This window comes from Halichoerus grypus, chromosome 8 (assembly GCF_964656455.1).
Source record: "Halichoerus grypus chromosome 8, mHalGry1.hap1.1, whole genome shotgun sequence".
NCBI classification, from domain to species: domain Eukaryota; kingdom Metazoa; phylum Chordata; class Mammalia; order Carnivora; family Phocidae; genus Halichoerus; species Halichoerus grypus.
In genome coordinates, this window is record NC_135719.1 from 25,642,481 (window position 1) to 25,657,093 (window position 14,613).

Sequence of the window (14,613 nt, forward strand, 5' to 3'; positions counted from 1 at the left end):
TGCTGCGTCTCTTTCTCTCTTTAGGTATTGATACATGTCCCCATACAATGTGCCTGGGATGCTCACGACTTCTGGTGAATCTGGGACCACACACGGTGCTGCCTCGCACAGGAAATTATTCAAACAGGGGCGCCTGGGTGGCTCAGTCAGTTAAGCATCTGCCTTCGGCTCAGATCATGATCCCAGGGTCCTGGGATCGAGCCCCGCATCGGGCTCCCTGCTCAGCGGGGAGTCTGCTTCTCCCTCTCCTTCTGCTCCTCCCCCTGCTCCTTCTCTCTCGCTCACTCACTCTCTTTCTCTCAAATAAATAAAATCTTTAAAAAAATCTTTTTAATCTTTTTAAAAAAAGGAAATTCTTCAAACAAGTGAAACCTCTAATGATATGATTTCTGAACCAATCAGACTACTCTTCCTGTAGCCATAAAAATATCTTAAATCTTGAGCAAAATCTCTAAAAGCTGGTTATCTTTTTTTTTCTGTCAACAATTTATTATGAAGTTTATATATCACTTAATGAGGTAATCATTTAGTGACTATTTAAACAGACAATGCAAAGGTCTGTTCAGGGGATTGTCAGTAGTCCAGGGTGGTTGGCACATGGGTCGTGTGAGTGGAAATAGGGAGAGATTAGGTTTCAAACTTATGTTTGCCAATCCAATGCTTAACAAAGGCTTTGAAAGACAAACTGAGGAGTTATGACCTCTCTAGGCATCTGTGTGGTTTTTAAAAGCATGAAAGCTGGTTAGCTTATTGAGAACCTTATTTCACGAGGAATTCATAGGCAACAGTTTTTAAAATCAAAGACAAATCCCCATCAAAGAATATCAAAGAGACAACTTACATCATAAAGAAATACAATTCCAGCAACAGTAATCATTAAGTAAAATGCAAATCGCCAGCTGCCAAAAGAAAGAAACATCTGGTAAAGGTGATTGACATGTGAGGAGAAATACATTTGGTAGGACAGTATTCTGGAAAGAATGCACGGGCACATCTAATTTGATATCCTGACTGCCACTTGTTTGATGGCTAAACTGTAGGGAAGTCACTTAACCTCGGGAAGCCTTCATGTCTTCATCTATAGAATGGGAATGACAAAACTTACCTCAAAATGTAAAAAGAATTGAAGCTAATTTGTGAAAAGTATGGATCAGGGTGCCCGGTATGAAGCAAGCAATAACAAGTGGGGGATACTGTTATGACTGTTTGCAGTGCGCCTGATACACAGTAGACCCAGCTCCTGACACACTGTAGACAACGGGTTGACATTAGTATTAGTCGAATCATTTATTTTATCCCCACTTAAGTCCCAGTGAAAAGGTTTCCATGCGGCCAGACTTCAGTCTTGTTTCTGAAAAGCAGATTTTGAAAAAAAAAAAAAATCTTTTTCTCATGTATGGAGAAAGACCTATAGATTAAGAGACTTAAAAGACATACCAGTCAACTGTACTGCATGGCTTTTATTAAGATCCTGATTCAAACAAACAAATGGTAAAGAAAATTATGAGTTAATCAAGGTAATCTGAACATTGAATGTTTACCATTATTAAAGTTTTTTTAAGATTTTATTTATTTATTTTAGAGAAAGAGAGAGAGAGAGGGCGCAAGAAGGGGGAGGGGCAGAAGGGGAGAGAGAGAGGGACAAGCAGACTCCCCGCTGAGTGCAGAGCCCAACACCAGGCTCGATCTTACGACCCTGAGACCACGACCTGAGCCAAAATCAAGAGTTCGCCCGCTTAACCGACTGAGCCACCCAGGCACCCGTTATTAAAGTTTTTTTAAGGTATGATACTGGTATTGCAATTTTGTTTAAAATAGAGTCCTTATCTCTTAGAGATACATACTAAAATATTTACAATGAAATCATACAAAGTCTGATATTTGTGTCAAAAGTAATCGTCAATAATACTTGGATGAAGGTGGTCAAAAGGAGCACACTCTCAGTTACAGGATACATAAGTACGGGGAATGTGAAGTACAGCATGATGACTATAGTTGACGCTTCTGTATGGCATATTTAAAAGATGCTAAGTGAGTAGATCCTCAAGTTCTCATCACAAAGAGGAAAAAACATTTTTTTCCTTTTTGTACCTCTATGAGATTATGGATGCTAACTAAACTTACTGTGGCAATCATTCCACAATATATGTAAGTCGAACCGTCACGCTATACACCTTAAACTTACACAGTGACGCATGTCAACTATATCTCAGTAAAACTGACAGAAAAAAATTTATCCACAAAAACTGTCTGTGGGGGGAGGTGGTTAGGGGGGACACAGATGACACAGGATTGCCATCAGTTGGTAATAATTAAAGTTGGTGAGGGGCGCCTGGGTGGCTCAGTTGGTTAAGCGACTGCCTTCGGCTCAGGTCATGATCCTGGAGTCCCTGGATCGAGTCCCGCATCGGGCTCCCTGCTCGGCAGGGAGTCTGTTTCTCCCTCTGACCCTCCCCCCCCCCATTCTCTCTCTCTCAAATAAATAAATAAAATCTTTAAAAAAAAAAAATTAAAGTTGGTGATGGGAACATAGAACACATAGTTCATTATACCAGTCTTTCTATTTTTGTGTATGTTTATAACTTTGCAAAGTAAAGTTTCCAAAAAAGTACTGCTATTTTATTTCATGATTGCTGAAGCAACAATAATATTAAAAATAATATTTGTTGGGGCGCCTGGGTGGCTCAGTTGGTTAAGTGGCTGCCTTTGGCTCAGGTCATGACCCCAGCGTCCTGGGAGTGAGCCCCGAGTCTGGCTCCCTGCTCAGCGGGGAGCCTGCTTCTCCCTCTCCATCTGCCCCTCCCCCCTGCTCATGAGCTCTCTCTCTCTCTCTCTCTGTCAAATAAATAAATAAAATCTTAAAATAATAATAATAATAATGCTTGTTCCTTATTCTTGCATAATGCCTTAGAGCGCTTTCTTCAACATGCCTGAAAGCTAAGTAAGAAAGAGGAAGGCAGACATACACCCATTTTGTAGATGAACAGTCAGGCTCCTTAAAGACAAGACCAGTTCCCCCAGTTCCCCAGCTCCCACAGCTAAGCAGTAACACAGCTGAGGCTGAGTGCCGGTCTCTGGACTCTGAAGCCAGTGATGCTTCCTGAACATTGTCATTGACTATAGGCTAGATGATAGTCTTTCTTCCTGGCTTGCTTTGATAGAGAAAGAAGTAGGGTTCCAGTCTTCAGAAATCTGAACCATAAAAATACCCAAAGAGCATTTTATAAAATGAGCTGGTTGAGACCTGTCCATCCTTGTTATATTTACGGCTGGTCCAGTGAAGGCCCACACTTAGATGCAGGCAGCATGTCTTTGGCTCCCTGGATTCTCGTGGCCAAACGGAAACAGAAAAAGTAGGATCAGACCTGCTGGCCACAAAGGAAGCCATAAGTCTAGGTGGCACATCTCGAATTGTTCGTTTCTCCAGCATTTACTGACCTCTTGACTTTGCACCAGGCACTGTGCTAAGCCTGTGTGTGTTATCATATGTTTATCTTCACAACAAGTTTATGGACTAGGAACTGTAATTAGGCCCTCTCTATGGATAAAAGGTAGACAAGGTGGCTACCGCAGAGGGACACAGAGGTTGGGAGAGATCACATAACTCCCCCGGGGCTGTGCAGTGGCCATCAGATGCAAGTGCCAAAACCAAGTGTTGCATTTTCCTGGACTGATCTGTTAGGCTTCATTACACTATCCCAGCGGTTCTCAAAATGTGTGCCAGGTATTCCTGGTGTCCAAATATTTTCATAATATGACTACCGTGTTATTGTGATTTTCACTCATGCCCTCACAAGCGAACAGTGATTTCCAGAGGCCCCATGACAGGAGACGCCATCCTTGCTCAGAGAGCTTGTGTACTCTTATGTTTTATAAATGTCTCAGCCTTCGTTTCTAGTACCGGTAGCCATAACACACACAAGCAAATGCTTTTTGGGGTCCTTCTTAATTTTTCAGAGGACAAAAAGCTTCTAAAACCAAAAAGTTCGAGAACCGCTACACTTCACTAATTATGAGATGAATGACAAAGTACTTGTTGATGCTGTTTTACTAGTTTCAGATGGAAAAGGTAGTAAAGATTCCCCCTTTTTTTTTCCAGGAGAGGCTGAGATAAACATAATTGTAAGGGGAAAAAAATTCTTGGAAAAAAGAAAAATCCAGAAATTGATTGGTCAGGCCCAGATGGCAAGTGCAATCAGGGGGCAATGGAGAGAGAAGCTGCCAAGGCCAGCAACGGGGCTCAGGAAAGGGCAAGGCCCAATGGAGCAGGCAGGGACATGTCCCAGGGGTCAGCTAAGGCAGGGTGGCAGCCCAGCCAGCTAGAGGAGAGCTCTCCCTTCGGGGCTGGGGAAGCTGCCTACCTATCTACACCCGCTACTTGAAAATTACCTGGGATTTTTATAATAAACTTCTTGCTGCTAGATGGAAATGCTTATTGAAAAAGAAAAGTGGTCAGCTAATATGAAGTTTACTTTAAAAATAAAGGATGCACTGTGGATTAAAATCCTGAATTCTGTGGAACAGGGTTCAGGGGGTCATCATTTAAAAAAGTAACCAAGTACAATAGCCAAGATATGGAAGCAACCTAGTGCCCATCGACAGATGAATGGATAAAGAAGATGTGATACGCACACACACACACACACACACACACACACAATGGAATACTAGTTGGCTATACAAAAATGAAATTCTTCTTTCTCTCTGACAAATAAATGAATAAAATCTTTAAAAAAAAGTGAAATCTTACCATTTGTGACAACATGGATGGAGATAGAGAGTATTATGCTAAGTGAAATAAATCAGACAGAGAAAGACAAATACCATATGATTTCACTTACATGTAGGCTCTAAAAAAGAAAGCAAATGAACAGATAAAACAAAATAGAAACAGACTCACAGATACAGAGAACAATCTGGTGGTTGCCAGAGGGAGAGGGTAGAGGAATGGGCGAAACAAAGGAAGGAGTTTCAAAGGTGCAAACTACCAGTCATTAAGTATTTAAAACTTGGGGATGCAATGTACAGCACAGGGGATATAATTAATAACATTGTTTATATGGTGGCAGATGGTTGCTAGATTTCTTGTTGTGATCACTTGGGAATGTATATAAATGTCAAATCACCATGTTGTACAGCTGAAACTAATCTAATATTGTATGTCAACCATACTTCAATTCAAAAAAAGGAAGTAATCAAGGAAACAATACAGTAAACTTAAGGTGTTCCTCTTAATATTATAGAGGAGTTTCTGCCTGTTGGCAAGTAATTTGTTAAAGTTTGGTGTTGGGAAGTAAGTTTTCTGAGATTTCCCAAATGCCTGAGGCTAGGTAGCTCTTACTATGATTCCCACAGCACATCACATCGCTGGAGGAATAAAGCGCATTTTGCTTTAGTCTATTTATTTAGTCTATAATAGCGGTGTTCTGACTTTCAGGAAATTTGTGATATCTCTAAAGAAGAAGGTAAAGCTTACATTTTATTTGTTGGCCCACTTCTATATCCTGAATACACTGTATAATTTCCTGCCTTGTGTCTTTGCCTTACTTCAAACAAGCTACCCTCAAATCCTGATTTCTTTTCTCGTGGAAATCCCAACCCATTCCTCAAGGTCATGTTCCCACTACCTCCTCTAGGTCTGGCCTCCTCTAAAAAGCCTTTTTCGAACGTGTCCAGATCTACTAACACCATCTCCTCTGACTGCCCACAATGCATCGAAACATGACCATGGACTACACGTGTCTAGGCTCATGTGCCATTGGGTGGAATAACTGGATGGCTATTGTGGTTTCATAAGCAACAGTCTTGTCTCCTTGAGTAGCTGTTTAAGGCTAGTGACCAGGCCTTCCACTTTAACTTCCCTCTTAAAATCTAGAACTCCATCCAATGTAGGAGAGTGCCCCGTACAGAGAAGACAGTCGACATAACCCTCTGCATTGCCTGACTGACTGATAGCTGACAACTTGAAATTCCCTTCCCTAGCCTGAATTCTGAAGCGGACTTTCAGTAGACTCACTGACAGCCAGAGTCCCAAATGTTAGGCCTTGTTGACCCAAAGGTTTAATTGACATAGGGGGTTTTCTGCTTGCTAAGAGGTAAGCATTATGTGTCAAGGGGCAGTAGCATGGAGGAGAAAGAGTCCCAGAAAAGGAGTCAGAAGACAGGAGTGCTACAGCTCTGCCCACAGCCAGGTGACCTTAAGCAAGTTCTTTTAAGAAGCCGGACCTGTAGCTCCCCATTTCTTTCTTTTCCCTCCCATTTTATTGAGATTTAATTGACATATGGCACTGTGTATGTTGAATAGTTTTCATTTCTTACACAGGGCTAGCTCTACCTACCTTCCTCGACTACCTCACGGCATTGGCGGGAGGATCAAACATTATTTATAAACTGTAAGGCTCTATCATGTACAAGAAATCACTAGAGATTTTCATGGGAGCATGATTCAGCTCAAAAGTAGAGAATTAGTCCCTCCCTGGGGACTTTATTTAAGATAAGAATCATTTGCTAGAAAAATAAATGAATGATAGTAGGAGAACAGGAAAATATAATATGAGACCAGTGCTACTTTATAGTGTTTTGTGGTGATAGTTTAAAGAGATTCACTCATGCCAAGCTGACATCAGTGACGACGATATTAGCCAATCTCTCAAGAGCTAAAAATCAGAGAGAAGCTATTTGGAAGACAAACCAGGCCATTCACGTTGAGCTTCCAATGGAAGCCTGTGATGAGAAATGATTGCTTGTTTCAAGACACCTTGAACACTTGGGTCTGTGCCCCTAAACATCTCCAGCATCATAGTGGGATCATAATACTCAGGTGCATACAGGTAAACTGAAGGAAGGCATTAAAGCTTAGCCCCAGCCCCATTTATGTGAGAGTCTGACATCAGCTCTCTATTCACTTCATGATCAAAACAAAAAATATCTGGTGAAAGTCACCAGGCAATGTGAGGACCATAAGAAACGGACAGAAAGAAGGGATGCTATTGTTGTGTAGAATGTGGCATCAAACACAACCCAACGAACAGACATTTGTCTGGATATAAGGAAGAAGAAAAAAATAAGAGCAATGACCTGTCTGCATTTTTCACACAAGTGTCCATTTATGCCACCAAGGGAGTGACCCAAAGTACAACAAAATTCTACGGGAGGGAAAAAAAAAACCCACAGAACTCAAATGAAACCAAAAATAAGTGTTATGCAGCCTCATTCCTCCCAGAGCATATTCAAAGTAGCCAGCTCTGGCAAAAATCCTACTTGGACCCCAACAGGTGCTGACCACCCCCCCTCAACTAAAACCAACTGGGAAACCCAGAGGAATTGGCCATCCAGTCCACAGGCAAGGGGTGGGGGGCTGGAGGGGGGAATGAGTCAAGTGGGATGGAAGAACAGACACCTTCCCATTCTCTGCTCTTATAATGTGATTTAATAATTGGAATGTGATTAGAAACAGTTGACAAAGTCTTGAGACGTAGGGCCAACCTCTACCCTAAAAAAAAGAAACAGCAGTTAAGACATTTGTATTTTTTTTCTGGACTTTAAGATAAGTACATCATACCTCCTATTCATCTTAGAGAGTTCATAGCTTCACCCCATTTCATCGAGAAGGAAACGGAATCAGAGACGGTAGATGGGTGACTAGCCTAAAACACCCAATTGGTAAGTGACAGGGCTGGGTCCAAACCCCTCTTCTGCTCCAACATTAGTGTTCTTTCTGAGATGACCATTCTGTTCCATATTATAAAACTGCAGCATTGCAAAAGCTTTGACTGTCCTTCTTACCAAGCTTCCTGGAATTTCTTCATCCTGCAAGGCCTCTCTTGATTCCGCCGACTCCTAAACCATCTTTCCACCTGGCGCTCTGTCAAGTTACACTTCTTTGCCAGTCCGTAAATATCAGTCTGAAAAGGGACAACATGAATGAACAGGTGATAAAGAGTAGTCAGATGGGCAGGCAGTCAAGAGATGGTATGATTCGGTTACCAGAGCTTGTGCCCTGGAGAGAAGAGGCATTCTGCGTTAGCTCTGGAGCCAATGAATTTACCTCTTTTGCTTATGGGATCACACACACAGACACGCACACACACAGACCCACCAAAAAAAAAAAAAAAAAAAAAAAAAAATCCCAGCACTCTGAGTTACTAAGAAATATCAATACTCCATAATTTGTCAGCAACCCATACATTCGAGCTGCAGATGTGAGCTCACTCGTTCAGCAAAGTTTTATCTAGGCTTCCTAGGTACCAGGTAGAGAAGTACAGTTTAAGGTGTTAATCAGATCCAACCTCCTCATTTTTCCTATGAGAAATGGGAACACCAAGAGGTTTAGTAAGTTGTCCAAGACCTAAAATTAATAGTAAAGTGAGGATAAGAAGGTAGGCTAGTGGGGCACCTGGGTGGCTCAGTTGGTTAAACGACTGCCTTCAGCTCGGGTCATGATCCCAGGGTCCTGGGATCGAGCCCCGCATCGGGCTCCCTGCTCGGCGGGAAGCCTGCTTCTCCCTCCCCCACTCCCCCTGCTTGTGTTCCCTCTCTCACTGTCTCTCTCTGTCAGATAAATAAAAAAAAAGATTAAAAGAAAAAAAAGAATGTAGGCTAGTGCACTTTCTGTTCTTTCACACGACGTTTGTGCTGGCTCCAAAAGATACGACAGGAAAAACTCAAAAGGTGTTGGCCATCACTTTCACGTTTAATCAGATGTAGAGCCCATTTCAAACTAATCCAAAATAATTCCAATCATAAAAAAACTAAGATCGTAGAATATACTAATGATGATCGCTTCTCTTCTGGGAAGCAGAATTTATTTTTAAATTTGGAAATAATATGGATGATGGATTAGCTCAAAGGTCATACACTTTGAAGCTCTCCGAGGGCCAGACCAAAAACACGTATGATTGAGTGGATCAGGTCTGTTTCATGGTGGGATTTTAAGTTGTATTCTTTCGCACAGGCAGGTTTTATATGCTAAACCTATGGTGTCTTCAACTGACACAAAGAAATAAGCTCTGTAAGTTTTTGAAATACCTGCCCTCTTGATCTTTCATTTTCCAACATAAGTACACGAAGTATTTCCATTTCCTCTTTACTAGAAAAAATAAAATGGCATCAAACTGACCCTCAGCTTCAGCGTTGAGGAGATAAGCAGGAGTGACTGACAAAGCAAACAGGAAAGCACCCGCTTTGCTCCAAAAGCACAGCTGTGAACCAGCCCTCGTTGATGGCTCCAGAGGGAAAGCGCACACCCAGGATTTTGTTGTGACATGACTAGCACGTTCCAAATGTTGACCGCTGCCTCAAAGTAAATTTAAGTAAATTTAGGACCAACATTGCGAGGGCTGAACAAAGCCTGCCTGATGGCTGGACACCCTCCAGTCTGGGACCAGTCATACAGTTTCTACTGTGTTATTGTGCAGAGTTCACCTAATTGTTCACGTGTGCAGGGTTAACAGTGGATAAAATTCATAGAGCAGCTCTCACACTGAAGACTGGCAAAGGCCTAATTGCAACTTCTATGTACCTCCTAAATTGCTACCTGTTATTTAATCTGCAAGAAGGAATGCAAAACAAAACAAAAACAGGATACAGCCCATATGATACTCTGTTTCTCTGTAACCTAACTGCCCTCTCTAACACCTTTTATAGGCCAAGGGTTCACCACCGTTGTGTTGTTGTTGTTGTGTTTTGTTTTGTTTTTGAGCTCTTGAGGACACTGAGTTGGCAACCATTTATTGTTGCCTCCTTCTTGCAAGCATTGTGCTAATCATTGGGGATCTAAATGAATAATAACATGGACGTGGGGCCCGAAAGTAAGAAAATAAAACAAAGAATTCTAACGAAATACCATGAGTGCTAAGATAGGGGAAGATCAGGATACCATGGGACCTAACTCTGTGTAGGCACTTCCAGAAAGTTACACATAGGCTGGATCCTGAAAAAAGCCTCAGAGAAGGAGAGGGTAAAGAAAGGAAGGTCGTGTGGAGATGAGAGCAAGAGTGAGCAGGGAACCCCTGGGGAACAGAAAGAAGTCTGGCAGGGTAGAGCCGTATGAAGAGGAGGGGAGGAAAGATGTGGCTACGCTCACATCAAGGGGGGCTTTGTCTGGGATTTATCCTGGTGGGGGGACAGGGCATTGGCACTGATAAAGTCCCCCTCCAGCGGCATGTACGGAATGGAGGAGCAGGCGTATGTCCGGAGTCGGACACCGTGTTCACTTTGCCCTTGCGTCCAAGGTCTTTGTTCTCACAACTCTGGAGGTCTGGATTCACTAACCCACACAGCTCATCACACTCCCTCGCGGGAAGCAATTCATTTTTATTATCCCATCATTTCTATAGATATCTGCTTAATAAATGCATCTAGAAATAGCACTCGAACATGATTTGAAGCAATTTATTTTCTCTCTTGGAGCACAGATGAATCGGGTGTAACATCAGTCTTGACGATACTGACTCCATTCACTACAATATTATTGGGATGGAAATCCTCTTGCAAACAAAAGTCTCTGGAAGTAATTTCTTATCGATACATAAAACAAGCACTTATTGAACACCTACAATGCACAGAAAATTGTGCCAGATGTTATGTTGGTATTTCTTTAACTGTCACATGGCTCTTTTCTCTCCATAGCAGGGAAACTTGATAAAGACCAAATTTCCTCATTTTAAATTTCCTAAAATGCTGACCTGAAGGTTTTGCTCTAGCAAACATATCAAGTAATTGAGAGCATAGCACCGTTCTTCATGTTTTATACAAGGTATTACCCGAGTGCTTTATTATCAAACAGAAAGAGAGAAAAATAATGAGGACTCTGAAAGAGCCCGAAGTTTTCATAACCACAGCTAAGTAATTTCCCTTTTGAAAAATGTGAAATGATGCTTGGGCGTTTATTATCGCCACTGTTAACAGCAGTATTGAAATGAACAAGAGCAGTCCTTTGGAGCACATGGAAATGAAGAACATGTGGAAAAGGCTTGTCAGACTGTCCTCATTTTAGAAAAAAAACAAACAAGGAAGTCCAGTACAGAACCTGAGGGCAGAAGAAGTTACGGACAGTGCTGGCTAGCTGTGAACAATCCTGGACGCGATGCCACACGCTATGGTCAGACCTCCATACGAGCCCAACCAGACCCATGATAGAAACAGTCATCTAGATGCAACTGAACTTTGCAAATAAAGTTCGGCACCCTTAAAATCTATCAATCCTAAACTGTGCGAGCACATGCTCTTGACTTTTAAAATGACCGGTGATCCAATAGCCAAACTATGGAAAGAGCCAAGATGTCCATCGACAGATGAATGGATAAAGAAGAAGTGGTATATATATACAATGGAATATTATGCAGCCATCAAAAGGAATGAGATCTTGCCATTTGCAACGACGTGGATGGAACTGGAGGGTGTTATGCTGAGCAAAATAAGTCAATCAGAGAAAGACATGTATCATATGACCTCACTGATATGAGGAATTCTTAATCTCAGGAAACAAACTGAGGGTTGCTGGAGTGGTGGGTGGGGTGGGAGGGATGGGGTGGCTGGGTGATGGACACTGGGGAGGGTATGTGCTAGGGTGAGTGCTGTGAATTGTGTGAGACTGTTGAATCACAGACCTGTACCTCTGAAACAAATAATACATTATATGTTAAAAAAAGGAAGAAGATAATAGGAAGGGAAAAACGAAGGGGGGGAAATCGGAGGGGGAGACGAACCATGAGAGACTATGGACACTGAGAAACAAACTGAGGGTTCTAGAGGGGAGGGGGGTAGCGGGATGGGTTAGCCTGGTGATGGGTATTAAAGAGGGCACGTATTGAACAGAGCACTGGGTGTTATACACAAACAATGAATCAGGGAACACTACATCAAAAACTAATGATGTACTGTATGGTGACTAACATAACATAATAAAAAAAAAGAAAGAAAAATAAGTCACATGTAAATTTCATTAAAAAATTAACATATGCAGAAAAAAAATGACTAGTGATCACCATCTGTATTCATCAGAGAGTTTTTATTTCATCTCTCATTTTAACTATGGTGAAAATGAAACTAGACCTGCCGAGGCGCCATCTTTTTTTACAACTATTGGATTAAAACCTTTTTTTGTGGGGGCGCCTGGGTGGCTCAGTCGGTTAAGCATCTGCCTTTGGCTCAGGTCATGATCCCAGAGTCCCGCATTGGGCTCCCTGCTCAGTGGCAAGCCTGCTTCTCCCTATACCTGCCGCTCCCCCTGCTTGTGCTCTCTTTCTTTCTCTCTGACAAATAAATAAAATCTTAAAAAAAAAAACAAAAACAACCTTTTAAGACAACCTTTTTTGGGTTATGTAAACATTCCTTGCACTACACCATTTCATGAAGTGCATCTTGTACTTAGAGAGAACTCTGACTTTCCTGGGGAGTGGGCAGGAGCACGGCGCATTTTTAAACATGTGGAGGACTTGGAAAAAATGAAATGGCCTACTCACGACAGCCACCCCCGTGAACAATTTCCTAAAGTGTGTAATGTATATCGATGATGCCACAGCCATCAGAAGTGTTAGATATGGGCTACTCTGCCGTAACTGTCAGTGGTCTTTAGTGATTAGGGTACTTTGTACATATCTTACCCTCCAAAATTTAATTTTGATCTTTCTACCCAAATTACGGCATTGATTATTAGTGTTAAACACTATAGTTGAACACAATAGTTCAACTATGAATATTGGTTATTTTATAATATTTCTGTATCATTTTATACTATGCTTGGAATGCTGTATAACCTGTCAATAGAGGAAAAAAATCCAAATGAGTCAAATCATTTGATGGCCAACTGGAACGGATATCTTGAACAGATGAGGTAAGCCACAGGTGACTGAAACATTAAGAAAGAAGATTTTTTTTTTAATCCCCAAACAAAGAACTTGTACTTACTTGAGATGGTTGCCTTGTGGAATGTTTGAAAAAATTCTCTAAGACAGTATTTGGTATAATCTTCTTTCGAACTTCCTCTTTAATGCCAAATGATTTTGCTAGAGGCATAGCAATAAACCTACAAAATATGAAAGAAAGTCCAAACTCTGAGAACGAACCCAAAATGACACCAGAAAACTCAAGCCTTACTTTAGATTCCAAATGAAGGATCAGCCATTGGGTCATGTTGTCCTTGGGCTACCTACAGCTAACCTCTGCCTTGCAAAGAAATTCAAGGAGAGCAAATTTTGAGACCCTTTATACAAACAATACTAAAAAAATAAAATACTTGTACCATTAAAAATTTACTTATGTAAATCCAAATATATTTATATATGAGATCCCAGAATTGGGATAAGCCATTCCACTTAGAGTTTCATTTTAAGACTCCAAGGGATTCAAATGAATAATAATTTTGTTATTGAAAGTTTTACTTGGTGGGGCACCTGGGTGGCTCAGTCGTTAAGCGTCTGCCTTCGGCTCAGATCATGATCTCAGGGTCCTGGGATCAAGCCCCTCATCGAGCTCCCTGCTTGGCGGGAAACCTGCTTCTCCCTCTTCCACTCCCCCTGCTTGTTTTCCCTCTCTCACTGTGTCTCTCTCTGTCAAATAAATAAAATCTTTAAAAAATTAAAAAATTAAAAAAAGAAATAAAAAGAAATTTTTACTTGGTGATCATTGTCTTATAGAATTACTATGTTCCTATTTGAAGTTCTAACTAATGAGAAAAATGGCCTGACTCTTGGGTAAATATCGAGGAGTGGGATTGGTAGGTGGTATAACAAGTATACATTTAACTTTATAAGAAACTGGCAAACTGTTTTCCAGGTGGTGGCACCACTTTGCATTCCTGCAAGTAATGGGCCAGAGTTCCAGTCACTCCATATCCCTGCCAACACTTGGTATTACCAGTCCTTTTAATCTCAGGATTTTACTGGGTGTGTCCTGGTTTTCATTGAATTTCCACTCTAATCTTTATTATTTCCTAACTTCGGCTTGGTAGAAGTTTAGTTTGCTCTTTTTTCTTCTTTTTTCTGAAGGTAGAAGTTTATTGATTTGAGATCTTTCTTCTTTTTTAATATAGGTGTTTGAAGCTATGAAGTTTCCTTCTGAGCACTATGTGGCTGTATCTTATAAGTTTTGATATTGTGTTTTCTTTGTCATTCATCTCAAAGTATTTTCTAATTTACTGTGATTCCTCCTCTGACCCATTGGTTATTTAGAAGTATGCTGTTCAATTGCCACGTATTTGCTCATTTCCCAATTTCTGTGTGTTACTGAATTTTAATTTCATTTCATTGTGATTGGAAAACACACTTGGTATGATTTCCATTTCTTTATGCTTATTGAGACTTGTCTTATGGCCTAACATATGGTCTGTCCTGGAGAATGTTCCTTGTGCATATGAGAAGAATGTGTCTTCTGTTGTCATTGGGTGCTATGTTCTAAAGATGACTGTTAGGTCTACTTGGTTTATAGTGCTGATCGAGTCTTCTATTTCCTTATTAATCCCCCCTAAGTATCCATTACTAAAAGTGAGATATTCACATCTACAACTATTTGTTGAGTTGTCTATTTCTCCCTTCAATTCTGTCAGTTTTTGCTTCATGCATTTTGGAGCTTTGTTGTTAGGTACATATATGTTTATAATTATTATATCATCTT

The 14,613-nt window shown here is 41.1% G+C and overlaps 1 protein-coding gene across 4 annotated transcripts in view; it reads right to left on the reverse strand.

The window, feature by feature from the left end:
- CERS3 (ceramide synthase 3) overlaps positions 1–14,613 on the reverse strand; it is a 100,403-nt gene that overhangs the window by 50,957 nt on the left and 34,833 nt on the right. For all 4 annotated transcript variants that reach the window (XM_078078958.1, XM_036091862.2, XM_078078957.1 and 1 more), the window contains 3 exons: positions 12,910–13,027; positions 7,786–7,904; positions 842–899 (listed from right to left, as the gene is read on the reverse strand). In XM_078078958.1, the coding sequence (XP_077935084.1) occupies positions 842–899; positions 7,786–7,904; positions 12,910–13,027 (295 nt within the window). The remainder of the gene's footprint in view (positions 1–841; positions 900–7,785; positions 7,905–12,909; positions 13,028–14,613) is intronic.